Here is a 27415-nt window from a genome sequence, read left to right on the forward strand (position 1 = left end):
TGGTCCAGAGTTTTGTGCATGACCCTCACGCCTGGACCCTCCAGATAACGCTGTGCAGGGGGAGACCTCCCCTCCCGGGGTGAGGGAAGCAGCTCACTGAGCGCAGGTGAGGTGCCGAGCCAGAGGCACCCACAGGAGATGTTCTGATTCAGGCCCCGCGCCCTGGGTGGGCCCCTCTAACGGGGCACGGTCCCTCTGGAGCCGGGGGGGGCGGCAGGGAACTGCGCTTCCCTGCCCGTGTGCTGCTGTTGCTGAAGGCTGCGAGGCGGGCCGGGCTGACGGGCGGCCGGGGCTTCGCACCTCCCCAGCGGGCCGGGGCGGCTGCAGGCAGGGCCCCCTCCCGCCGGAAGCGTGGGCCGGCGACCGCCGGCGCCTCAGGAACACCTCGGTGCGCCTCGGTACTGCCTCGGCAACGCCTCGGTACGCGCTGCTGCGCTCCGGCCGCCCCCGCCTGCTCTGCCACCACAGTTCCGCCGGAGAAGGCGGCCGGCGGCGGGAGCGACAGCGGGGCGGCAGGAAGTGAGGGGCCGCTGCACTCCGCTCGCCCTGTTATGCGAGAGCGCTCCCGCCCCCGGGGTCGAGGAGAGGCGGGCGGCAGCGACAGGAGCGCGGGCGGGGCAGCGTCGCCCCGGAGAGAGCGGCTGGGCGGCCCGGTGGCGGGCGGCGGCCGCAGGCTGGCGATGGAGGAAGGTGAGGGGGGCGGCGTGTGCCACTCTTATCCCCCTCCGCCGGCGGGGGGGCTGCGGGCTGCCCCGTCCCGCGCCCGGCGGGACCGTGCGGGGGGCGCGCGCCCAGCGGCCGCCTCGGCGCGGCGGCGTCGCCTCAGGCCGCGGAGCGGGGGGGGCGAGGAGGGAGGTCGGCGTGGCCCGGACCGGGGCCGCGTCCGCTGGCGCAGGGCAGCGGCACCGGGGCTGGGCGTTCAGTGTCAGGTACGCGCCGGGATAGCGACGCCCGCAGGAAGGTAGAACGCCCGCCCGCGGGACACGGGGCGGCCTCCCCGGGGGTTCCGGTCCCGCCGCTGCAGCGGCGGGGGGCCGTGCCGGCTCAGGCCAGACCGATCCCTCCCCGGCGGCCCCCTCGGGCCGCGCTGACGAGGCCTCCTCTTCCCCGCCCAGGGCAGCCCACGGTTCGTAGCACCGAGCGGGAGGAAGCCGGGCGGATGGGAGCCCAGAAACTTGGGGTCTGTTTCTCTTCCCTCGGCCGGCGTTGCCTCTGTGCAGAGCACCCCGGGGCAGCATCCGTCGGCTCCGTGGATGCCTCTGTGAGTGTGCTTGTTCTTTGGCATCCCTTCCGTTTCCCCGTTTGTATGTCTTAGTTTGTCTCCACGCTCGTTTCACTTCTAGCCCCCCACACAATTTTTTCTCCAGGTCTCTTTTGTGCTAACGCCCTTTGTGGGGACTAGGAGATGACATTTAGTTTTCTTTGGGAAATCAGCAGAAACATGACTCTAGGCACTTGGAGAAATGCAAAACAAGCATATGCGATACTGTCCCGTGGCATATTCCAGCCTCCCAGCGGTTCTCAGCTGGGGTACTTTCTGAGCTGGACATGGTTTCAGTGTATTTAGTAGTCTTTGGTTGTCCTCCACAAATATGTCCATCTTCTCTTGGATCTGTGTAAACTCTTCATTTACAGAACATTCTTTGGGTAGGAGTGGTCTATATGAAGGTGATGTGCGGTGAACTGGTTCATTCTACCCTGACTCACTGGGTTTGTTTGATAACTTCTTGTTCCAGTATTAGAAGGTGAATCACTGCTCTCTATTCATCCTGTTTGTGCACTTCACTAGCTTGTAGGCTTCTGGCATGTTTCTGCTGGCCACCCTCTTTTCCAGACTGAGGCATCCTCAACTTTCTTCCTTGTTCCTTGTATGGGAACCATTGCACAGCTTTGATCATCTCCGTGGCCCTTCTCTGAACACTTCCCAGCTCTATCTTACCCTTCTATAGATGAGACGACAAGAATTGCAGACAGCGCTCAATTTGTAGGTGAAAAATGGATTAATATAGTGGCACGCAGGAACAATGAGTTATGCTTTTCTGCAATAGATACACAAAAATAAGTGGAATGCAAGTTGTCTGAACAAGAGTTGAAAAAAAATGTACTGGAAACTTACAGGAAACTGGAAAGCAATCTTGGATGAGAAATTGTGAGCTGAACAGAGAAGTATTAGAGGCTGTGTCATCAGTTCAAAATCCTAGATTATTTTTAATTGTCACCTTGTTTGACTTTCATTTCACACCATTTAGAGGATTTGTAGAAGTGGAAACAGCATTTTTCTTGTTTGAGGCAACTGCAAATGAAACAGAAGTAGCACACTTGGATCTTTGTTACTGCTTTGAGTGGGGGAAATCTGTTGAGCAGTCTTCAAAACCGAGGTGAAGATCATTTGCTGACTGACATGTAGCTGTTTCAGAATTAGAATTTTAAATTGTTCTTTCTTTGGGAGTTTTCTATTACTGCTGCTAACTCTAGACTTTTTAAAAGTGTGTTATGCTTCTAATATGGCTCACTTCTCTGCCAGAAAAGTGAAGATATGCCTTTTCTTCCAGTGTTCTCACTGCTGTTGCTTTGGTCATAACTAGAACGGCAAGGGCAGACAGCTGGCTTTCCAAGCACATATCTGCCTATTCTGGTGATCTAGGGTTTTTTTGCCTCCAATTTTATTTTGTGTGGTACAAATGATTTTTTAATTGGACTGCACTTGGTGTTTGCATTGCTGATTAACTTCATATACAGGACATGAAGAGATACTGGTGTGTATTTCATTTTGGATTGACATAATGGTAAATGTGATACTGAACACCCTAAACCTTGTTTTGTTTTAATATCTTTCCAATTCCTTTCTTGTTTTAATATCTTCCCAGTTCTTATCTTGTTGAAGAGGGTAGACATTTTCTGTTCATTCAATGAAAAACGTTATCATTGAGATCTTAGTTTGCTCAGCATAATTTATACATTGCTTTGAAAATCCTGTTAAAACACAAATACATGTGTCCTTATGCAGGCAGATACCGCTTTGACAGTTTATTTATATTACTCTAGTTTCTAACTTTTAAATCTAGTAGTTGGGAGTTAAAAGTAGACTGATTTAGACTTGAAGTAATATACAACCAGAGTAATTAAAAGCTTTGTTGTGGGATATGGATATTGACACTTCAAGTTTGAAGTTGGATGGCTTTATGAAAGAGCTGCTTTAAGTCCAGAGGAAATAAGTGGCTACAAATTTCAGGCAATGTTGGACAGTAGGTCAAACTGGAGAGCTAAAAATTCTGGAGTGTGAGTTACAGTTAAACCTTTTCATCACACTTCTAAAATGACATAAAAGTTGTGGATGTCATCTTTAATATAGGACTTATAACAGACTTTTTGCAATGAGTCTTTTTATATGGAGACTTGCACTCTGTGTTAGCCTCGGTGCCTTTCAGAATGTAAAATAAATGGGCCAGAGCTTCAAACTGCTGTTGTTTACAGAAGCCAAAGAAGCCCTCAGTCTTGTGATGGGATCTACATGGCCTACCAGGATGGTCTTTTTAATTATATGTTAGACTAAAAGTTCATAAATCTGCTTAGTTCCAGTAGATCTGGAAGCAGGAAAAAAGTGATCTTATATTTACTTTATAAAAGATTTCACCATATAAATAACAGGCAGCTCAATTTAAAAGTAATGGACCAGCCCAATTTTTGTATCACTACTAGTACACTACTGTACTCTAGCAGCGTAGAACCAGGATGACAGTAGAATGGAATTGGCACCAATTTCTCCCAGTGTCTGTCTAAACTGCTTTCTTTCAGTTGTGTAATACATTCACCATGGAATAAACCAGTTAGCTTCCTATTGAGTTCTGGGTAATCTCAGAGTATGGCCTCAAGAGAAAACTATTGTTTCTTCTAAGGAATAACATAGGAATTGATTTCTGTATTGTTATATTATTATTTTAGTTAAGCATATGAATACTTTAATTGAGTCTTTGTCCAATACATCTGCTGTGGGATTGAATCAGTAGCGGTAACTGGCTGGTACCTGCTGCTGTGTGGATTTCTCAGAGTGCAATTTTAGGTATTGTGTTGCAATAACTTAAAAAAAATGTCTTCAGGGGCAGCAGACCTGCGACAGAGAAAGAAGCAAAACTGCACAGAATCTGACAAAATGGCTCCAGAGGAGAGAAACAAAGAAAACTCAAAGCTGGGAAGATCGCCAAAATGTAAGCTACAGAATTTTTAGCCAACTTCTGATTTTTTTTTCATTATTCTTTTATATTTTATGGGAAGATATTTGTAGCACAATAATTTCTAACAGACTTTTTTTGAATTAGGTTTTTGAATGTTTCAAGAAAAAACAGGCATGCACATTAGAATTCTTTAATAATGACATTTTATGTATTGCAGGGTAAAATGGTAGTCCTGGATTGTTTCAGGTTGGGGAAGGAGAGGAAGGGGAAGAGGGAGAGGATTTAAGAATCTACTGTTGTTACTATTTTAATTGCACCTAGAGTGATCTTTCGGTTGGGAAGCTGAAAGGCATGAAGTAAAGGTACTGAAACACAAACAGGCGAAAAGTCCTTACAGCTTTTCAAAAAACAGAACAAAAAACAGGTGTAATTTTAGGCAAGTGCTTACCAAGCTACCAAAAACTTTTATGTTAAAAGTGCATACTAACTTGAGGGAGCTACAGGTGAAGTAGATGCCCATTGATAAAATTCAGATTAGTTCCTTCCTCTTATATTTAAAAACAGATTGGAGATAGAATGTCTCAGTATTGATGTTAGATGTGGTATTGCCACCTCTTTCTGTTAATGTCTTTAAGAAGTTTGTGGTGTTTTGGGTAAAATCTAGAGTTTGCCCTGTTTATTTGGAAGACACTTCTTGGAATTCATTTGAAAATGAAGCTTACTAGAATGGAGATACATTTGCAGTGTAGTGTGTGAGTATTTTATCTGAGAGTCCTACGAAGCAATGGTAACCACTGGGAGAGAAAACTCTGTGAGAAAGGAATAACAAACCAGTTATCGATGCATCTGTGCTGCTGCTGGTGTGATAATTCTGATGCCAGTAAGTTTACTTGCTGTTCAGAAAAGTGTCATATGTAGGGCATACGGTTTGATTCTAAGTACTCTGAAATATTTTAGCTTTTTCACTGTCCCTTTTCAGATATGTTAATTCAGCGTTTTGCGAAACTTTTCTTTGGCTGTCTTGCGGCAGTCACTAGTGGAATGATGTATGCTGTGTACCTCTCAACATATCATGAACGGAAATTCTGGTTTTCCAGCAGGCAGGTAAAGAAAAAGTTAAACTACTGAAACAAAAGCCAGATTGTGTTCTTGAAATCAAAGCTGAGCCATGTCAGGTTGGAACGACTTGCTTGCAGAATTCCATGTCCTTCTACTCAGGCCTCTGTCTTTGATATAGTCTCTTTTTTTGTTTTTTTTTTTTTTTAAGTGTTTCTCCTACCAGCAGTAGTCTTGTCATGCTTTTGTATGTTTTTCCATGCCACCCTTTAGCATTGAAATACCTTTCTAAAATTTGGAGAAAAAACCTGAAGCATATTGGGGTTGCATAAGCTAAACAACAGGAATGTATGGGTTTGTTGTTTTTGTTTTTGTTTTTTTTAACAACTGTGTTATTTAGCAAAGTGTGGAAAGTTGAATGAAATTCAGATTTGTGAATATGAAAGGATTCTGTGGATCTTGTGCTGACTTATGATGTGGATTTAAGTTGCTCTGATTCCAAGCATGTTTGCTAAGTTATAGAGAGCATTATATACCTGACAGAGGTGCTGTGAAGATTAATGTTTTGTTGAATACCTTGAAGATGTACAGTGGAGTCATAACCATGTACTGTATTACAAAATGAGTCTATCTGAAAATATATAGTCTTCGATGGGAAGAGATTGCAGGAGGTGAATATATATATATATTTTTTCTTCTAGGAACTTGAACGAGAAATTACATTTCAGGGTGACAGCGCCATTTATTACTCATTCTATAAAGAACTGCTAAAGGCTCCTTCCTTTGAAAGAGGTACAAAACCCCTTTGTTTTATTAACCTTGAAAAGTCCTGTTCCTTTTGGAGACAGTAAAAAACTGCAGGCTGGAGAGACTGATTTTATACTCTTATATATCAGTTGAATTAATTAAAACTGCATACTGTCCTAACTTTTCAGTACCTTTTAAAAAACAATATTTAACTATCCTGTATTCCAGCAGATTGTCTTTAATCAGTACTCTGAAATAGTATTAATATTACTTTCATATTGCCCTGTGTAGAAGCTATTGTTGGGTTTGTCTATGCTACATAGGGGATTTTCTGCCATGTAAGCATAATTTGCATTTAGTTTGGGAACAGGGGATTGAAATTACTGTTTTCTATCCTCTGTCAGAAGATGGAATGGTTTCTGTCAAGAGTTGATCTGCTCCATCCTGTCTCTGCCAGAGGTTTCTACTTGTCAGCTATAATGAATAGATGTTGAAAAGCACTGAGTTATGGGGACAGAAACCAAGAGGAAGGAGAACAAACTGGGTGGCAATGGTCTCTCCTTTCTTTGCGCTCATGCTTTTTATCCTGCACTGGCTCTGGAGCTCACTGACCCTAGGTTACTAAACCAGCAGAAAACTAAAGCAATGAAAAGAAGATGGAGCACACTGATGCTAGTTTAGTGAGTTCAGAAGGGTACCTGGGCTATCATGGGGAAAAGGTGCAAACTCCAGGAGAGAACAGGGAGTGAACAGCCCTATCTCGCAGTGGTCAGGCATTGAATTAGCTCCAAAGCCAGTTAAATTTGTAGGTATAGTTTTATTGGTTGAACAGTTTCCCAGCTGATGTGTAGCATGTCAGCAATATATAATGGGTCTTTGGTACAGTCAGTTCCTCATTATCTCTGGGGAGATTACCCATGCTGTGAATAGATGAACTGCCTCATTCAGGCATGCTGCCTCTGCAGTCAGGTAGACTCGTATGTCTACTTGGTATTGTGGGGCACCCAGTTTTGAAAGGTGTATCATAGCTGTGCTGAACCCAGTTGTAAGTCCTGCAGGACCTGGTTTAGCCTGCAGAGAGCCAACTGCAGACCACACACCAAGATATGCTCAGAGCTGGAAACATTTATCTTGTTTGGCTGTTGCATTGTTGTTGGGCTTTTTGTTCTTCTATTTTTTTCCTTTTTTCTCTAATTTGGATTATTTTTCCTCTTCCCTCTATTGTCCTATGTAATGACAAATCTTTAATATTGCAGAATGATGTATCCTTCAAGTATGCCAGCTTCAATTTCATCTCAATCCCATACAAAGCTGTATTGTGTGAAGTGAGTGATTCTTGGAAGTCTAAGAAACGCAGGGCTGAAAAGGGTGACGAGGCTGTCATATCTGACCTCTTTGTGGAGAGAGGTTTAATACATCCTGCTCATCCCTGTTAGAACTTTGCGTCCTGTGAAGGTGACGTGTAGGTAGCTGGTTTCAGGGCTGCATCAGTATGTTACTGAAAAGAGTGTGCTTCAGCCGGTTAGTTTTGGGCCTTCTATTTAAAAACTAGATCAAAAAATGGTAATAACTTTGTTGCTAAATCAGTAGGGTGGAATGGCATCTGGCACAGAAAATTCTCCTTCCTTTAAAATTAGGAGTGGTGAATCAGTCAGTAGCTTTAATCATCAAATCTGTTACCTTTGAGTACACTTACACCTCTTTTAAGAACAGCAGTAGTAAGTGATTCCAAGAATAATTTTTTTTTTGTCTATAGGTGTTTATGAGTTGACACACAACAATAAGACAATATCACTGAAGACAATAAATGCAGTCCAGCAAATGACTTTGTACCCAGAGTTGATTGCCAGTGTTTTATATCAAGCATCTGGTAGTGAAGTATGTGTATTTCTCCTACATTCTGTGCTTTCATTATGGTTATGTATGTGTGTGCGTATGAGACATTCTATGCTGTATACAATAAACACATGCAATTTTTGTTGAATGAATTGAGCTAAGTCTCTCACCAGGTCCAGGTTCTCCTCAATTCTGATCAGTCTCTGGCATAGGATTTTGGGGGTTTCTATGCACTAAGCTTTTCTGTCTGTTATTCTTTATTTCTGCAAACTGCTTAGTAATGTGGAGAGTATCTGTGCTATCCATAAAAAACATGAAAGTTAGCTCCTTTGGAGTACAGAAATCTGTTATAGTGGCACCTGTCTCTACCCACTCCCATATAGATAAAAAGGGAAAAACACTTTTGTAGATAAACCTTTTGTCTCTTTCTGCTCTGCTCAGGCTTTGTTCTGCTTACGCTGCATACTTGTGTCCTCTCTCATTTATCTTTCTTTTTTTATTATTTATTTATTTTGGAACCATTTTTGCCACATCTTCACTTCTCCAAGTTCCTTCCCTGTATAACTTCTTCCAGTAGTCCTTTGAATTTTATATCTCACTGATGTATAGATTTATTAAATCTGACACATACAATGTTCATGCTAAAGCAAATACAAAAATCATGTCGGTAGCAAGCTGAGTCGTGAAGTGTGCTCTTAATTCACACTGCTTTGTTCTCCCTGAGCCCAAAATAAAAGCATGCTCAATACTTTTCTGGAATAGAGGCCGTCTCTTACCTGTTTGTAAAGCACCTAGCACACTGTTAGCAGTATGCAAAGAGTAAATAGTAATCATTTCCAGCTTCAGCTCAGTTGCTGCTATGTCTCTTCGTTTTTATTTGTAATTTCAGGAAGTTATTGAACCAGTGTATTTCTACATTGGTATAGTTTTTGGACTGCAGGGAATTTATGTGACTGCATTGTTTGTAACCAGTTGGGTTATGAGTGGGACTTGGCTGGCAGGAATGCTGACTGTAGCATGGTTCATTATTAACAGGTAAGAAAAACATCTTTATACAATCTAGTTTGTCAATAAGACATTTTAAAATACTAGAGCAAATTGAAATGCTTTCTCTTGAACTTTGTGTTCTCATTGTGAGAGCAAGCTTTATGCTTAATACAGAACATTTCCCAGAGATGGACTGGTTCTCCTGATGCTTTTATTAATGGAAAGGCCTCCTGTTGTCCAAACCATCCACACTGCCAGTTGAACTGACTTTTATGTATGTGTGAATACAGGAGTATTCTCACACAGTTCCATTTTGCAAAAACATTCCTCAGAAGGTTTTGGTTTTGTGCTGCTGAAGAATGAAAACAAATTTTCAAAGTTGCTGTAAAACAGAATTGCTCTCTGTGGCCAGCTCTAAATACTGTGGTAGTTGTTCTGATGCTTAGAAGAAAATGACCAAGTGCATTTTTCTTGTTCAGAGTCTTTGGTATTTTTTTAAAATCTGCTTTTTGTAGTGGGTTTTTGTGCAAAGTGTAATCCTCTTAGATGACCCTGATCTCGAGATTTTTTTATTTTAAAACATTTCACTTGTAAGAAAATGTCCCTTCCCTTTATGAAACACCACAATAATAGAGAGCCTCATTTGGGCACTGAGCATTCAGGCTCTTGGTTTGTCACCAGGTAGCTCTGAGGCTTTCTGTGAACTTGAGAGCACTTGAAAGAAAGGAGCTATGGAGGATCAAAATGTTAGAGATATACCTTTAAAGCTGAACTGTTGGGAAGCATCTTTTAGGAATGTGAAGTCATCATGACCGAATCTGTGATTAGTAGCTAAAAATACTGTTCATGAAGCTGGTATGAACAGTGGAAAGTAAGAAAAAATGGTGAATAAATCTGTATTTTTTTTTCAGCAGCAAAGAAGATTAAACAATGTTAATAAATTGAAAGGTCTAGTAGTTAAAAAAGCTCCAAATACGCCTCTGTAAGAGGCTTCAGAGGTAAAAATGAAAGGTGACACTTTCAAATATCTAAATGATAAAGGAGCTTGAGGCTCCTTTTTAAAAGCATGGTAGACACAAAGAAGACTATGTACTTCTGAAACTGATGCCTTTGATCACATTTGAAAGTGTGACTTGTGCTTCTAAGTCACTTTAGCACTTTTTAAAACTTTCTCCTACAGCTCTAATTGTGCAGATATTGTCAAGTCATTCCATGAGAAGACCCTGCATGCTCCCCATCCATCTTTAATCTCTTGTTTTGCTGGGCAGAATTTTCCCTGTAGACAGAGTATCAGCTGGTGGTGCTGCTATGAGGGAGCATAACTTTGGGTTCTAAGGATGTTGTGCTCGACCGCCTAAATCACTTATTTAATACATATTGTGTGAGAACTGACAGGAATCTTTTCTCTCAGCTGTGAGCTGATTTTCATCATAATGTGAAAAGCTGCTGTTATGGCAGCAGCAGTCCCCTGCCTATGGGCATAAGACCATTTAGCACTGCTCGTGGCCAAAGAAGGCTCTGTTGTCACAGTGCAAGTTGGCAGCAGCAGTGCGTGATGTGTCCAAGCTTGCACAGTGTTGTGGTGGGTCAGAAGAGGCTGGAGGCAGATGCTTTTTTGGCTTCAGTCCTGTAAACACCACCTAATAAGGAGACCTGCTGAATAAATGAGTAAATATTGGACCTTCCATGCTGATATTAAATGTGTGACCTGTATCAGCAGTGAAATTGTGTCAGTATTACTTTACACCTAATACAGGAATAGTTTGCTTGCAAGTCCACACTGATAACTAGAAGTGACATTTAGGTTTTCCTTGATATTTTTGGTTCCATAAATCTTTTAATAATTTTGTTTGTCTGTACTTTATTCTAGGACAGATACAACAAGAATTGATTACTCCATACCATCAAGGGAAAATTGGGCTTTGCCATATTTTGCATGTCAAGTAGCAGCTCTCACAGGCTATTTAAAAAAAAGCCTAAATTGTTCTGCTGAGGTAAAGCAAAATTAATTTCTTAATAAAGAGTTGCTGGTAGAACTGTGCTCTAGAGTAGTTACATCTCTCGCTATTGCCCTACTAGGCAGAAAACAGTAGATGTTTTGTTTTGTTCTTTTCAAAACAGCCACTTGGATTTCACATAGGCATGTGCAGTTTTTGCTAAGCTACTTGTGCCCTGCCCTGTTATGCCCCCATGAGGGTTCAGAGAGAACAGTGTGGTAATGAGCTGTGTGCTGTCTTTTTAAAATAAACTGATGCAGAATTTTTCTCGCAATGTAAACTATTTTGTTGCTCTTCCTGTTGCTCGGAGAAGATGGTGGTAACTTTCTTTCCCTGCCTCTCTGTCAAAGATGTTTCTTCTGATTGGCTTTAAATGTTTTTGAATGTTTCAGTAATCACTTTCTTCCATCTGAGACCATGTTAAATATGTCTGAAGTCAGTATTTTAATTATTTCCTAAATTAATAATTAATTTTCATAGTTTCTGTTTTAATGACCTCTTAGTGACAGAGATGCATAGGTATGAAATTAATGCTTTTTTTGTTTTTCTTTTTTTCTCTAGAAGTTTTGTTACCTTTTGGTGAGTGCTTCAACATATACCTTCATGATGATGTGGGAATACAGTCATTATCTCCTGTTTGTCCAGGCTGTTTCTCTTTTTCTGCTAGACAGCTTCGCCCTGGCACAGACAGAGAAGGTATTAGAACTATTCAGCCTACTGATAGTTGGGGACTTAAATACAGCCTCAGAGGTGCCTGCCGTAAATACTGCTCAGGAGCTCCAGAGGGCTCAGACTGAGTGATGACTCGAGTGTCTTGCAGCCCGGGTCTGCTGAAGTGCATGTCATGGCCATCGGAAGAATAAAATGGCTTTAAACTCACTCTCTTTTGGACTACTGTGTTTGGGACAGTTTTCCTAACAAAAGAGTCAGAAGCTAAACAAAGCTTCTGGGGCCTGAAACATCCTTGGAGAGCTGAAAGAGTGATTAATGATACTCAGTTGTGCATCCTTTTTGGCTTAGGTGCCTCTTTTCTTTCCCTGATTCACAGTAGGGTGGGGCTGACCAAAAAACTGCTCTGTTGGGTCTGTGCAGTTAGGGGCTCATTTTCACCCTGAATGGCCTGCCCTGTACTGGTTTAGCCAATAAATAGGCTAAACAGATGCTGAAGGCAAATTGATTTTTCAATACAAGAAAGTATTTGAATTTATTCTGCAAAATGGTTCTTAGAAATATTGCAACAATAAGCCATTTTTACTCTGCCTGTTGCAATGGTATATATGCTACTTTGTACATGTGCGCCTTCTAGTTTTATGAGATGTAACTTGTGTTTCAAACTGCATGCAATTCTGATTTCATCACCTCTTCTTTCAATTGCTTTTTTTTCTGTTCCTCAGCAGTGGGAAATGTTTGATCTATTTTAGTTCAAAGCAGGGTCCTTGAAATATATTGCAGAAGATGGGTGTTTTGGTAAAAGTCTAAAGAATCAAATATCAGGGTTTATAAGATCTGCTTATCAATTAGTAAATAACAGAAAGTATCAGTAACAGTCTGTGTATTCCTGAGATAGGTTAAATGAGCAAGTTATTGTGAGGGGAAGGAAAGCATGTGTTTACAGTAATCAGCTCTTCCACACAAATTGTGTGTTCCTGTGTTGCGTTGTGGTTACTATTTCATGCAGCATCACAATGAGGTGTTACAGAATGGAGAGACCTTGTAAAATGCTACTACTTCTGGCATTTTTACAGAATTCTTGTGAAGTAATTGTGCACTAGTTATTGAGGCTGACGAGGGTCATTTTGATACGAAATACTTTCCACAGCCAAACAGTACCCTGCTAGATTCATGAGTTGGAGGATAGAGATCCATTAATCCCGTGATTAACAGGGGAATGGAGTGGGCTATCTACTGCTCTAAAAAGAAAAACCTATATCCACTGTAAATTTATTTTATTGTGATTTATTTTGTTTCTTCAACAGGTGTATGAAGTATACAAAATCTACTTGTTTTCTCTCTTCTTGGGGTACCTTTTGCAGTTTGAAAATTCAGCCTTACTAGTGTCACCATTACTGAGTCTTGTAGCAGCTTTAATGCTCTCTAAATGCCTTCAGGTAACTAGACTTTCCTCTAACTCTGAGTGTAGTTTTTATTATTTAAACTGAACTCCAAATGATATGGCATTCTTAAAATATTTTTGCAGATGAATATGAAAAAAGGTACATTTATGTCAAGATTGCTGAAAATAATGCACATTTATTTGGTACTTACAATAACAGTGACACTGAACTTCTTACTAAAGGTAAGATTCCTCTAAAAAGTGATTTTAATTGTCAAAATCTAAATGAAAATTGCAGATGTATCTTGGAAAAATCTGTTTAAGTGTTGCTTATCTTATTGATCTGAGAATTCATAGCTTAATTCATTGCAAATTGGAGTACTAGAAATTGAGTAATTTTATATCTATATAAAAAGTCTTTAAGAACTCAAGCAGCTGGTTTTGCTGGGGTTTTTGTCTTTGGGGTTGAGGTTAAAGCATAGTATAGAAATGCTCTTTTTCATAAATGTGGTTTTTGTTAAAACCTGGATGGCCTCTACAAATTGGTCTGAATATTAAAACAATATTCTTGTGCACAGAGAAAACCTCTTAGCCAGGAACAGGTATGAGTAATCTCAGGGTAGATGTTAATTTTCAATTAAATTTCAGCTAGAGCATGGGAACACCAGATCTTCACTTAGTGTAGGAGTCAGCTAGGAGTTGAGATTACACATTGGGATTTTAACCCGGTCTTGTATTTTGATTAGCAACTCTGTCTTGCTGGCTCTGCTCTTTTACTTAATTTATTGTGCTTTTCCTCTATGTCTCAAACTCACCCTGGTTGTGTTAATTAACAGTGTCAACTTAAAAATAAAGATGTTAGTGAACCCTAAAAAAGTTTGAGAGAATGCTCAGATCTGATTGTTTTCATGTGCCATTCAGACTGGCTAGCCTTGCTGTATCTCCAGGAAAATAAAACCTAACCTTGGAAAATATGAATTAAATTACATAGACGATACACAGAACTTTTGGCTGCTCAGACACTTTATGTGAAGATTACAAATGCTCATAACTTTTGCTAGGCTGCAGTCCTATTGTTTAGTGGAGCCAAATGCAGTGTTCTTTGGCTTGCTTGGGGGTAAGTCTATATCCATTTTTCATGATCCTTTTTACACTGCTCGCTAGCCTTTTGACAACTTACTGACAGCTTTTCACTTGCCCTCCTCTTGGGGTACATGAATGGAATGAAGGGAATAATATTCTCAAGGAAACACTAAAGATAGATTTATTTAAGTGAAGATTTACAATACTATACTGGTACCTTAATTGGCACACTTAATCCAATTTGTTAGTTTTAACTAAATCTTGAATAGTTGATTGTTCCCTGCCATATTGTAGTCTGAATGGAGTGACTACGTGAAAGCTGCTTCCAGCACTTGATTTTTCTCTACTAAATTAATTTTCAGATGTTTGTTCCTCATAAAGAAAATGAGCATTTGCTGAAGTTCATTGAAGTAAAACTTGGCTTAAACACAACTAAGTAAGTTTTAAAATTCTTTACACCTTCTAAGATATCCGAACTTCTGAAACTGCTCTGAGAAATGTAAAATTTCAGTGGCTTGTGAGAACTTTATAGAGGAGTTAGGGAAACATTTTATATTTGTCTCCTGGTTTTAAGATTGAATTAAAAAAAGTGCATATACAGAATTTACTCAGGATTTTGAGGTTTCTGAGGCACCTCAATATTTTTCATGCCTTGGGGTGAAAGTATTTAATATATTTTTGTTTTCTTTTGATGTTGAAGAGCAAAAACTTTCTGTACCCTGCCTAGTGTTTCTAATCAGACTTGAAAGCAAAGATAATAGGGGAAAGGTGGTGGTGCTAACTTTTTATAGCCTGGAAAAGAAAGGGCTCTGAAAAGAGTCATGAACTATCGATACTATCTTAAAACAGGGTTGTGTTGCGGGGTTTTATTTTTAGTTTTGTAAGAATAACACCCCCAGAAAAAGCCCGGTGTGTTTTTGAAGAAATTAGGACAAGGGACAACTTAAAAGTCAGAGACAATTACTGTGATTCTAAGAGAAACTGTTTGCATCTGTAAATGTTGGTGTACAAGAAGATGATGTCATGGCTACAGATTTTCTGGAAAACTTCAAATGGAGTATTGGTAAGGACTGAGACACCTCCTGGACCCAAGCCAAGACTTGCAATTCTGTGCAGGAATTGGGACTCTCCTGGGAACTGCATCTCTCTTACAAAACTACTTCACAGCATTGCAGGGGAAGAAGTGGAAAATGACGTCACACAGAATTGAAATCATTGGGGAATTTTTGGAAGACAGGATGTTATGACGTGGACTAAGATGCATTGTTTAACACACATACATGCACATTCTTAAGTGTTTTGCAAGAAAAGAAGGGACTGCTTCTGGTCAGGATTTCAGTTTAATCAGCTACCAGGTATTATGGATTTTATTTTTTTCCCCCGGGGACTTGCTACATGTTACTTTCCAGGCTGTCAAACTCTGCAATGAAGCCAATGATTGAGACAAACTGGGTGCAACTGCGCCTAGAAAATTGTGTAACTGTGGGTTGGAATTATGGTTTGCAGCACAAGAGCTTCAAGAACTGTTTCTTAAGCCCAGTTTGGACATGCCCAGCTGTTAATCTTTAAACTGATTCTGTCTAATTGAAAGTGGTTCAGTTCTCTAGTCTTCCCTTGGGGGAAAAGAAAAAGAAAAGAGGGAGGAAAGCGAAACAAAATAAGACAAGAATGCATTCACGGCATCACATGCTGCACCAATTCCAGTTGAGAATACACATTGATAGTGCTTCTTGGCAGGGCATATAATTTTTCTGCTCATTAATTGAGAAAGAAGAATGATCAAGTGGGTTCGGCTACAGAACTAGAATTTCAGCATTAAGGATTCTATTTTTGGCAGTGCCTCGGGCTTGTTTGTGATCTCAGATGGCCACTTTCCCTTCTTCATCTCCCTGTTTGGAATGAGGACAAGCATACCTTCTTGCATCAATATCTCTAAAATCTTAATCCACTGTGACAAGGAAGTGCTTTGTGGTCCCCATAATGGAGTTATATGGGAGGTTGGGTTTTTGTGATGTAAAAGAATTGTAGTCTGGTGTCTTCAAATCACAGATTCTTTTTTGGAAGATAGGCTTTTGACAGTTACTCTAAAGAGTACTTGCAAAGCAGTTTCAAATGATAAAAAGATAACTTTTCAAAGGGGAATTTCAAACAGTTTCCTATAACATGAAGAGGTTAAACTGTGATTGGTTGTGTGCTGGATTTTTTTTTTTCTAATCTGTGGGGTATTGTTATTGTTTTTAATGGGATGTTTTTGCCTTACTAGGAATTTTACAATGAATTGGCTCCTTTGTCAAGAATCTCTTCAGGCGCCTTCCCAAGACTTTTTTTTGCGACTAACACAGTCATCACTGTTGCCTTTCTATATTTTAGTATTAATTATCTGCCTTTTTTCTGTAACTCAGGTCATTTTTAGGAGAATTTGGTAAGTAACTTACTTATACTGAAAAATAAGTTAAAAATAAGAGGTTCATGGATATCTAAATGAATGGTCATCGTGTTTGTTACTCCAGAGTTTGCACGATTGAGCTTGTCAGGGTGTGAGCACCAGTAGAAAGGCCAACCAGAGGCTCCTAAAGAAAGTCCTTTAGTGAGGAGCTTCCTGAGCGTCCCTCCAGTCAGGACAGGGAGGTGTCATTGGTTTGTTTTGCCACAGGTGCAATTCCTGCAGAGCTCTGGCTAATGTTTTGTGATATGTTTATGTCTCTTCCCATTGACAGGGAGAAAGATGTTTTTTGTCTGTTTTCCCTTTCCAACAGGAAAGTTAACTGATTGTTGCTAGAGAATTTTTTTCTCTGGTTTAGGTTTGGGTTTTTTTTTTCAAGTTTAGTACTGTGAAGAATGAGATGGGTGGAGTTGAGAGGATTTCAGATTGCTAATGCTTCACTGTTTGTTTTTTTTAAACTCTGGTTTACTGTGATAAGATCTGTCAGCCTTTGCTGCTCAGAACAGAGCTGAAGTAAAACTGACTCAATTCTCTTTAGTTTCACAGTGATTCACAGTTCCCTTGAGAGAAGGGATAGTGGAGCTGTCTGTTTACAGACTAAGAATAGCAACACTAGATCCTAGTAACTTGTCTTGGAAACTCAATGACTAGGAAATTATCTCTTCCTGGTAGAAGATGAATGGTGTAACTGCTCAGGTATTAAGGCAAATTTCTTACTTGTCTGCAGCAAAAGTCAATAGATTTTTTTTTTTTTTTCAAGGACCAAGAGTTATAATAGATAGATTATACTGCTATAAATGAAAATGTTTGTCAGGTTGGATGTGTGATAGTATATTCAAAACAATGAAACAAACTTCCAATTTTTTCGTAGTGGTTGAAAGAGCTATTTACTACTTTGTAATGAGCAGTGACACCAGTATGTCCAACAGCTTTTTAAGGAAAAGCTTAAAATAAACCTTCTCCCCCCTCATTATTAACTACTTCAAAATATATTAAAAAAAAATCTCAAATATTTTTCCATTTGTTGTGAGGAAGCTTATTATAAAACTGTAGCCTGAAATCACACCATGGTAGAATAAACTATCCATTGCATACTTTGCTATCTTGTTTGCAGAAGAACATTTGTTGTAAGATTTTTGTTATTATGTTTATTTATAATATATTACTAGAATTTATAATAACGTGACTAAAAACTGGTTTTATCTTACTTTGTCGTAAAATGGTATACACATTCCATACACAATTATCATCCTACAGACCATAATTCTTCACGAAGCTAATGGTATGAAGAACCTTAGAATGCGTGTACACCATGCTTCATCTAAATGTTTGTGGAGTGTGCATGCTCTTAAATTAGACTGTCTCTTGGTGCTGAATTATCTTAAAATAGGATTTACGGTCATAGGCAGTGTTCCCGTTGTATTAATACACAGCCATTGCCACAGAGAGGTTACAGTCTAAAACAGGGGACAGTGAGTACTGATGGATCATTGATGAAGTACAAAAACCAAATAAGCAGTGCGACAATATTGCATGATATGACACAGAATGATCTCAGTGTACTGCTGACTTAATAGTCATAAAATTATTTTATTGGCACCTTTGCCTGAGATAATGTCTGAATTAAGTGATGTCTCATTTTCTCCAACTGCAGTGGTGAACCACTGAAAGAGACAGTTAAACTTGAGGATGGTCGAATTGGAGAGAGGCCAGAAATAGTTTATCATGTAATTCACACAATTTTACTTGGTTGTCTAGCGATGTGTTTGGAAGGGTAAGTCTGATTTTGATGTATCTCTTTTGAAACCAACAGAGAGTTTCTAACTAGATGTGATACACCATTCATCCCTTTGAAATTCACCCCTTTGCAGAAATGTGTTTGGTGTATAGTGGTACTAGTTAGTAGGGGAGAGAACAAAGATTATTTTGACTATTAATTGGATACAGGTATATGGTGAATTGTGCTTGGTCTCTTTTATGTGCTTGGTCTCTTTTATGTGTTTTCCAAGCTTTAATGCAGCCAAGATCTAAGACACTAACTGAAGCAAGTTTTAATCACTTTCTTTATGGTATTTAAGCATAGAACTGTCTGTAATTCTTTTAATACTGTATTGTAGCAGACCTTGTGTAGTGTTTTGATGCACAGTGTATGTTCTGGAATATTGGGATGTGGAAGATTTCTTGTCCATCTTCTGGTGTCTAGGCTAACATGAAGTATACCTTAGCTTGACATGTTAAAGCAGTAGCAAAAGTATTTTCAAAGGTATTGTGTTAGTCCTTAAAGCTACAGAAGCTAATGTGCAGAAGGCGTTACTGTTCTAATCTTGTGTCTCAGCTAAATCATCTTGAAGGTGGCAGACCTGTGTTTGTAGTACACTTATCGTCCTAAAATCTGAACGTTCACAAATTCTTAAAGTGAGCAGACTGTTGCGTTACTATGTAGTTGTTTTAACTTGACTAGTCTATCCTTAAGAGACAGACAATACCAGCAAATTGTAAATTGTTTATTAAGTATTTTCCTTTCCTTTCTTCAGGAACTTCCTTATAGTACAGTGTCTGTACAGCTTTGCTGAATAGCTGCTTTTTATCCTTGCTTGGCTGGAAAACCGCAACAGCCAAGTGACTTTACTAGTCTCTTTGTTTTTCTTTCATCCTCCCCTGAACTCTGTGAAGGATTTTGTCATCTTTTACCTTGGATCTTGCTCCTACATCTTGCAACAGATAATCAGGTGCCTGCTCTTCTGCTAGAGATTTCCTTGGTTTACCCTTCAGTGCCATCAAATTTGATCTCAGATTGCTTGAACATCCAGACTGTATTTGACATACGAAAAACATTCAGATTTTGTTATAAATAGCATTTTTATAAATACAGAGGCATGCACAGAGTGCCAGCTAAGTTATTGAAATGTTTTTCAGAATGAAATATCTATGGACACCTTATGTTTGCATGCTTGCTGCATTTGGTGTGTGTTCTCCTGAACTTTGGATGACGCTTTTCAAGTGGCTTCGACTGAAAGCTGTGCACCCAATACTGCTGGTGAGTTGCTGTTGCTGATATCTTGGGAATTACAGCTAGCAAGCATATAACTTTTCAAACAGCAATTACCTAAGACCTATAGAAGAATCCATTAAAAGAGCATGTAGTTCTGTGAGCAGTAGATCTCATATAGTCTGCTTTTTTTATGTCTTTTGTTCTTAATATTATGCTTTCATATGTCCTCTGGTACCTGGTGATAAAGTTGTGTTCACACTATACAGCCTTTCCTCATAAGAAGCAGAGCTGTCTTCATCTCTGTATCTTTCATTCATCTGTTTCATTTCTTCTAACAAATCTTTGAGACCTCAGGCTGTCTGTCATATTTAGTTGAGACTGGCCAAGAAGGTCATGTTCTTTTTAGAAGTGCAGAAGAAAAAGTACAGACATGCAGGCAAGCATCAGTATAAGCCTTGTTTCACTAGGAATGGCGCTAAAATGTGGTAGTTAGGTGTATTTGATTGCTGAGAGTAAAGCTGCTTCATAAGAAATGGTAAGTGGAATTACTCTGCATAAGATTTGTTCATGTGTGGCCATTATAGAGAAGTGTTGAGATTGAAGATGAGCTTGTGCTACAGTGCAAACAACTCCCCCACTCCAACCCTAGCTTTATTCTTAATAAAAAAAAAAAATAAATTGCTTTGTGCAATTTTTAGCAGCCTTGTGCATTTGTTTTATTAATAGAATAAGGATAGAATATTATTTACCTTAATTTTGAGAGGCTTATAGGAATAAATATTTTATACTTAAACAGAGATTGACTATGTCACTTGTGAAAATGCCATACACTGTTACATCAGAAACATTGATAGTGTTCTTCCAATCAAGGAGTAGCAATATGTTCATGTACATGGTAAACACATTCTTTTATATACGTCATGCTTTCTGCTATATAGACCTGCTTTTTTAATATTAACGCAGTAGATATGTCAATAGCTTATTATCAAGAGAATGCCATGTGTGCATTCCTCACCAAATGTTTCCTGTACCACATGAGCTATTTTCTCCTTTTTGCAAAGCAAAAATTATACCAGCTAGAATGATGGTGTGCTGAAGAATGGGTTTCTGGGTTTTGCATGTCAATATTGTTATCCGAACAAAGCATCAACAAGATCAGAGGTTTGATATGTTTGTTTTGTACTTTTTTTCTTTCTCAGATTATCTCATTGCATTTGTATGTGAGGTGTTTACTTCTGTTCCCTACATCATGTGCACATTGCATCATTGTTATTTCAGTAGCAATTAACCATCCCTAATATTGATGGTAAAGTTATCATGGGTCAAATAAGTTCTTCCATGCTAAATTAGGCAAAATCTTGTTTGCAGAGAGTTTTTTGCCTGGTAGAAAACCACAACGTTTCACCTACTGTCACTCTAAGGTTTCAGGCATAAATGTAGCCTACTATATGAGCAGAATCAACAGATGGTCCAAGGTTGGAGAACAGAGAATGGTGCGTATGCCATTTCTTCTAAGAAGAAGAATTGTATTCTTATATTTTCTAGGCTCTTATTCTGAGTATGGCAGTTCCCACAATAATTGGATTCAGCTTGTGGAAAGAGGTAAGAAAAGTACCTTTGTGGTTTTTATTTTGTATGTAGGAACAATATGAGTCAAAATGATGAGCAAATATAATGAATTGTACTTGGTGAAATGAAATATAGATGATGAAATAAAAGCTGTCATCCACTGAAAATACGGGGGGTTTTTTGATATTTTTTTTTTAAACAAAACTGTTTACATTTTTCAGTATGAGGTGTTTGTCAATTTAATTTGTTAACAATTGCTTATTGTAATTAAGAAATATTTAAATTTAAATGAAGACTTTGTTATATTCAGCTATTATGCTTTGGATATATAAACTGACTCAACAAAGAAAATACTGCCAAATAAAAACTCAGGAGATTGAAAACTGTTGCCCCAGTCTTGGTTTTAGTAAGAGGGAGTGAGGTTAGATGGAAGTAAAATTAATGGGAGGCCTACGCAAATAATCTGTTTGCTCAAAGCTTCCATCACATTCTAATGGAGTTAAATCCTTCGTGCAGAGCACTGTGTAGAGGTATGCATATACTACAGTACAGGGATTGTAGCTACAGATGTTTCCATGTTTAAAATACCTAGTTCTTTATTGCAAGTCACAAGCAGACTGGAGAAAGAGTACTTGAAAATTATTTTTTAAACTTCTGGAAATGCAAAAAATATGGGAAGTATCCCATAAAGTGTAACCCTCTGCTATACTGACATAGCTTCAAAATAATTAGTTTGAATAGTTTTATAAGAATTCAAATAGAAAAGCCAGTCTTGACCAATGGTATTTTAACAGATCTTGTAACACCTGTCTTATGATAGAAATTTTGGTCGCAGTGTAATCTGACTCTACACATTTCTGCTGGAGCAATAGATATATTCTCCTGAAAAAAAGCTACAGGTGCTCAAAAGAGTTACGAAATCTGTTACAATAGAGGAAACTAGTTGAGTTGACCAAATCTTTTCAGATTACTTTTTAATAAAAGCAGTGTGGGGGTTTGGACTCTAGAGGGCTTCATCCATTGCAGATCCAGCTTTTGGTTTTAAGCAGTGGTTAACAGTTTGCTCTTTTGGTTCATAACATCCCTGATCTTGGAAACTTTGATTAATAGTAATGGGACTGTGCAAATGCCTTGGGACTCTTAATCTGTTACCGTGGCTATAAATGTCTGAGTGTACAGCTCAGCATCTTTCCGCTTGGCTGCCTTCTGGCTCAGTCTGGCGAAGTCCCTCATCTAACTAGATTCTTCTAAGGGCTCTGATTGATAAGTGAAGCTGGTTCTCCTTGGGGTGACAGTAGCAGTTCCTCTTCTGTGTGCATCTGTTGTCCTGGGGACAGTTCAGGTAGGTGTATAACAGCACTGCTACAGCTTTCAGCCCTGATGCAAACATGGCAGTTGTTCTTGTGTACCCTAACATGTAGACTGCTATCACTTGACAGCTGAATTGTCCAGGTAATGGGGTGAAAACTCCTCAGTTAAAAGCAGGCTTCCACTTCCAACTGTCTGTCCACTATGGCTGTCCCAAAGTTAGTTGTCTGTTTAGTCGGGCATAACCTATAAACTTTATCCTTTTCAAAAAGAACTGACGTCTGGTTGCTTTCACTTAGCATTTACAACAACATGAACATGCTCCAGCCCCTCAAGGCTGGCCAGCTTCTAGCCATGCCTTCAGATAAACACGCAAAATGGCTAAAGGACTAACAAAATCTACCATCTTAATAAAGGCCCTGTTGTTCCTTCACCCCTCAAACCTGACAGGATAGGGAAGCCATGGTGCAGGCTTGCAGTCTGGGCTGGTCTGGAGGAGTTGCCATTCTGTCTGACTTCCCAGAATCCCTCCTTTTCCCAAAATGTTTGTTTGAAGAGCATAAACTGAAATATCCTACTTCATACAATATAGCATACTTTCCTTCACTGCAGTGATTGAAGTAAAAGTCAGAGGAAAGTCCAGGGCAGATTACCCACAATGCTTTTCTTGGAAATTTCTTCTCTCCTGTCCCACTTGCATAGCACCTTTCCATTAAGTCACAACAGTCCAATCCCTCCAACTCAAGCAGGATTACCATGAGAGATTTATCAGCTTCTTCAGTGCCTTATTTATATGCCTTTGCATATGAAAATCTGAACTATGGTTCTGATGCATTTAAGGCCAGTTAAAGTTGATGACTGTTGTTGCCATGTAGGTAGGTTTCTGTGGGTTTAAAAAAAATTTTTTATTATAAGTATTCTAATAAAATAGAGAGAGGGGACTTATTTTGGAGAAGGTCTGCTGTCAGGTAAGTATAAACTGTGTTTTGCAAAATATTCAAACAAAAATACCAATCATGAGGGAAAACTCAGATGAAACCTGTTTCTGTTGTGTTTCTTAATGCCTGAATATAGTGAGATGTTCTATAATTCTGGGTTTTTTAACTGTAAGTAACCAAAAATACATTTCCTTCAGTTTTTCCCTAGGATAATGACAGAGCTTTCAGAACTACAGGAATTCTATGATCCTGATACAGTAGAACTTATGACATGGATAAAGTAAGTGTGAAGGCCTACATTTCTGTTTTACTGGTTTATGTCAGGGTATTTTTATCTCAGCATTTTGTGAAGCTACCTCTATTAATCTGAGTTTTCCCTTGCTAAGTTGTTCCATGATGTATGGGAGGAGAAATGTGTATTTTAAGTTTGGTAATATTCCCGTAGAAAGAAACAGGAATATATCATTGATTACAAGAGGAGAAAATCCTGAAACAGGCAAGCAAATAATGTTTAATATCATTACTAGACCTAATTTCCAAATAAAGGTGGGCATCTTAGTACTTGGTTCTTTGCATGCTAGCTTTTCAGTAGATTAGAGGATTCATGTTGATTGTAATGCCAGTGGGGGACAGAAACACTGAAATTTTTGTGTACATGAGCCAGTAAAATGAGCCTGAGTGTGATGATGTAGAGACTTCAGTCAAGATATGTGCAGTGTAACATGTACAATTAAAACTTTCCCTTTGACCAGAAGACTGAAAGGTCTGTCTAGGCAGGGAATAGCAAATACTGAGCTATGTTACGTAGTTCATACCGAGACATATAGGTAGCTAATACAGAGTCAGGTTATTTTCACATATATGTTTTTCTTCTCACTGAAAGTTTTAGAACTGGATTCTGGGCTCATTCAATCTGACTTTGAACTATGTCATTAGGAATGTGCACTTATCTGAAAATTAGATCCCCTGTGTTCAGATAACTTACTTACCTTTAACTGTGGTTTTTTAGAATATTATTTTCTGTATTTATGTAGTTTTAATGTCAACCTGTTCATCTTCAGAAAAGACAAGGCTAGTAATTATGGTGTTCCAGCCAATTTCTTCTTTCTGTTGATAGTAGTGTATGTTGTTTGTCACTGCTGTAGCTTTTCCAGGCAGCAAGTGGAATAATGCCAAGTACCTAATGGCTTTTACATTAGTCTGCATATATTACACTTCAAGTACATAATTAATCATGGTGAATTGCATTGGGATTCACTCAGCTAAGAGCAATTTGACTACCCTTATTTGTAGCAGCTGTTCATATTTTTAATGAAAATAAAGACTTTTTTTTCTTAAGGATATACTTAGATACCCATACTGGAATTTTAATTGGATGTCATTATTACAGTATATTTTCTTAAAATTTTCTCTGATAATATAAATTTATTTTGAATTTTCTCTGCAGGAAGAGTTGCCCAAAGTCCAGTAAAATGTGACAATGACTGTTTCCTTTCACTAATGCAGGAATACAAATAGTCAAAAGATGAAACCAAACCTAGAAACATAATTACTGTAGATATTATTCTGTATCATGACATTGTTTACTCATAGATGATGAAATACATGGTCCTAAAGATCAAGTTAAAATAATCACAAATCTTTCCCTTACAAGATAATATCATGTTGTTTCTCCTTCTACCTACCCTCCCTCCCAAGCTTGTTTTGTCACAAGTCAGCAACTGTTCAGAAAAGCAGTAGCTTGATCCATTCTGAGATCACTCTGAATGGTGCTCCAGGGATGGCAAGGAGGGGAGGAGAAGGGCCATCAGCCCTTGCCCCAGCAGGAGACCTTCCTTGCAGACTCCGTATTGCTGCAGGTCTGGGCTTTTCCCATCAAAGAAGCTACTGCCCCTGCAGCATTAACACCGATGTAATTAGCCCCCCAGTGATATCTTCATTTACTCCAATTCATATCATAGCACCTTAAAAGATGCACACAGTGTGTAAAATTAAAAACATTGTTTGGAGAAATACATCCTGTACTCAGACGCGTATGTTGATGTTGCTTTTGCAGACGACAGGCTCCCGTGGCTGCTGTGTTTGCAGGCAGCCCACAGTTAATGGGTGTGATTAAGCTTTGTACCGGATGGATGGTGTCGAGCTTGCCTTTATATAATGATGACGATCTTATAAAAAGAAATGAAAATGTGAGTATCCAATTCCATAAATGTGTGTGTATTAACAGTGATTTATAGACTGTTCCATCATGTAAGACTGAAGTGCTTGTCTGAGATGAGTGGGAGTACTGTAAATGTTAATGCTCCAGAGAAGATGACCTTGTAACATTCCTCATGACACATATTTGCATTGCCCTTCTGTGCTGCCCAGGCCACCTGGCAATGCAAATTATTTGTTTGGTGCCACTCCCAATACATGCGAGCAGCATTCCAATTACTGCCTTTTCTTCAAAGTGTTTACAGTGTAAGGTGAGAACAGAGCATGATGTCTTGTAAAGAAAGTTAACAAGATAAAACCAATACATAATTTATAAGCTCATGAACAAGATTCGTTACTGAGCAGTGTGACCATATTGAGTTTTAGGCAGGCTGTAATTTCTGAATGATTGTCTGCAAATTTTATTCTGCGTATTTTGTCACAGAGAAGATCACAAAGCAGAACAGACTTGCCCAGTGACTGCTTAGCAAAGAAATCAAAATTGCTAGTGTACATTAGTTCTTAGTCTTTATTTGAACACGCCAGGATTACAGTAGGCAAATGGAAATTTCTAGCAAGATACTTGACTTGGAAAGCATCTCACAGGAACTGTCTTCCTCTTCACCCAAATGTAGTGAGAAAAAAGAAGTCAAATATATTGGAAGGAAAAAGAACGTAGGAGTCCAGCAAACAAGGAAGGGAGTATCAAATAGATTATTAGTGGTTCACTCTGGACTGAAACAAATATCAAAATATTTCTGAAGACTTTTCAGACCACTTGAAGTATATAAGATGAGAACATGCCATCAGCAGAGACAAATGTCTGGCCATTACCTGACCTATTTTGGAGATTTCACAGAATCATTCAGGTTGGAAAAGACCCTTGGGATCATCGAGTCCAACCATCAGCCCTACTCTACAAAGTTCTCCCCTACACCATATCCCCCAGCATCTCATCTAAACGACCCTTAAACACATCCAAGGATGGTGACTCCACCACCTCCCTGGACAGCCTATTCCACTGTCTGACCACTCTTTCTGTGAAAATTTTTTTCCTAATGTCCAGTCTGAACCTCCCCTGTTGCAGTTTAAAGCCATTCCCTCTTGTTCTATTGCTAATTACCTGTGAGAAGAGACCAGCACCAACCTCTCTACAATGTCCTTTCAGGTAGCTGTAGAGAGTGATGAGGTCTCCCCTCAGCCTTCTCTTCCTCAAACTGAACAGTCCCAGCTCCTTCAATCGCTCCTCATAGGATTTATTCTCCAGGCCCTTTACCAGCTTCGTTGCCCTCCTCTGCACTCGCTCCAGCACCTCGATATCTCTCTCATATTGAGGTGCCCAAAACTGGACACAATACTCCAGGTGTGGCCTCACCAGTGCAGAGTACAGGGGGACTATCACCTCCCTACTTCTGCTGGTCACACTATTTCTAATACAAGCCAGGATGCCGTTGGCTTTCTTGGCCACCCGGGCACACTGCTGGCTCATGTTCAGCTGCTTGTCAGTTAGAACCCCCAGATCCTTCTCTTCCACACAGCTCTCCAGCCACACCTCCCCAAGCCTGTAGCGATGCATGGGGTTGTTGTGGCCCAAGTGCAGGACCTGGCACTTGGCCTTGTTGAAGCTCAGCCCGTTAACGTTGGCCCACTGATCCAATCTATCCAAGTCTCTCTGTAGAGCCTCCCTATCCTCATGCAGATCGACACTCCTGCTTAACTTGGTGTCATCTGTGAACTTACTGGTGATACAGTCTATGTCCTTATCAAGATCATCAATAAAGATGTTGAACAGAAATGGTCCCAACACCAAGCCCTGAGGAACACCACTTGTGACCGGCCGCCAGCTGGGTTTAGCTCCATTGACCACCACTCTCTGGGACCGTCCATCCAGCCAGTGCTTGACCCAGCAGACCGTTCGCTGATCCAGGCCATGAGCAGCCAGTTTTTCTATGAGAATTCTATGGGGAACTGTGTCGAATGTTTTTCAAAAATCCAGGTAGACAATATCCACACTTTTTCCCTCGTCCAATAGTGGGGT

At 39.7% G+C, this 27415-nt stretch overlaps 1 protein-coding gene across 3 annotated transcripts in view; it reads left to right on the forward strand.

Moving 5' to 3' along the window:
* The first annotated feature begins 482 nt into the window (after positions 1–482).
* DPY19L4 (dpy-19 like 4) overlaps positions 483–27415 on the forward strand; it is a 38448-nt gene continuing 11515 nt past the window's right edge. The window contains exons 1-17 of one of the 3 annotated variants that reach the window (XM_074884709.1): positions 483–690; positions 4098–4205; positions 5152–5276; positions 5930–6020; positions 7732–7853; positions 8701–8846; positions 10669–10792; positions 11357–11491; positions 12772–12903; positions 12993–13091; positions 14294–14367; positions 16195–16353; positions 18029–18148; positions 19291–19411; positions 20912–20968; positions 23379–23461; positions 25238–25370. In XM_074884709.1, the coding sequence (XP_074740810.1) occupies positions 552–690; positions 4098–4205; positions 5152–5276; positions 5930–6020; positions 7732–7853; positions 8701–8846; positions 10669–10792; positions 11357–11491; positions 12772–12903; positions 12993–13091; positions 14294–14367; positions 16195–16353; positions 18029–18148; positions 19291–19411; positions 20912–20968; positions 23379–23461; positions 25238–25370 (1968 nt within the window). In that variant the 5' untranslated portion in view covers positions 483–551. Of the gene's footprint in view, positions 691–1189; positions 1262–4097; positions 4206–5151; positions 5277–5929; positions 6021–7731; positions 7854–8700; positions 8847–10668; positions 10793–11356; positions 11492–12771; positions 12904–12992; positions 13092–14293; positions 14368–16194; positions 16354–18028; positions 18149–19290; positions 19412–20911; positions 20969–23378; positions 23462–25237; positions 25371–27415 lie in introns of those variants that run through there. The other 2 variants (XM_074884718.1, XM_074884722.1) reach the window with 2 other exon arrangements.

Source organism: Strix uralensis, chromosome 1 (assembly GCF_047716275.1).
Source record: "Strix uralensis isolate ZFMK-TIS-50842 chromosome 1, bStrUra1, whole genome shotgun sequence".
Taxonomy (NCBI): domain Eukaryota; kingdom Metazoa; phylum Chordata; class Aves; order Strigiformes; family Strigidae; genus Strix; species Strix uralensis.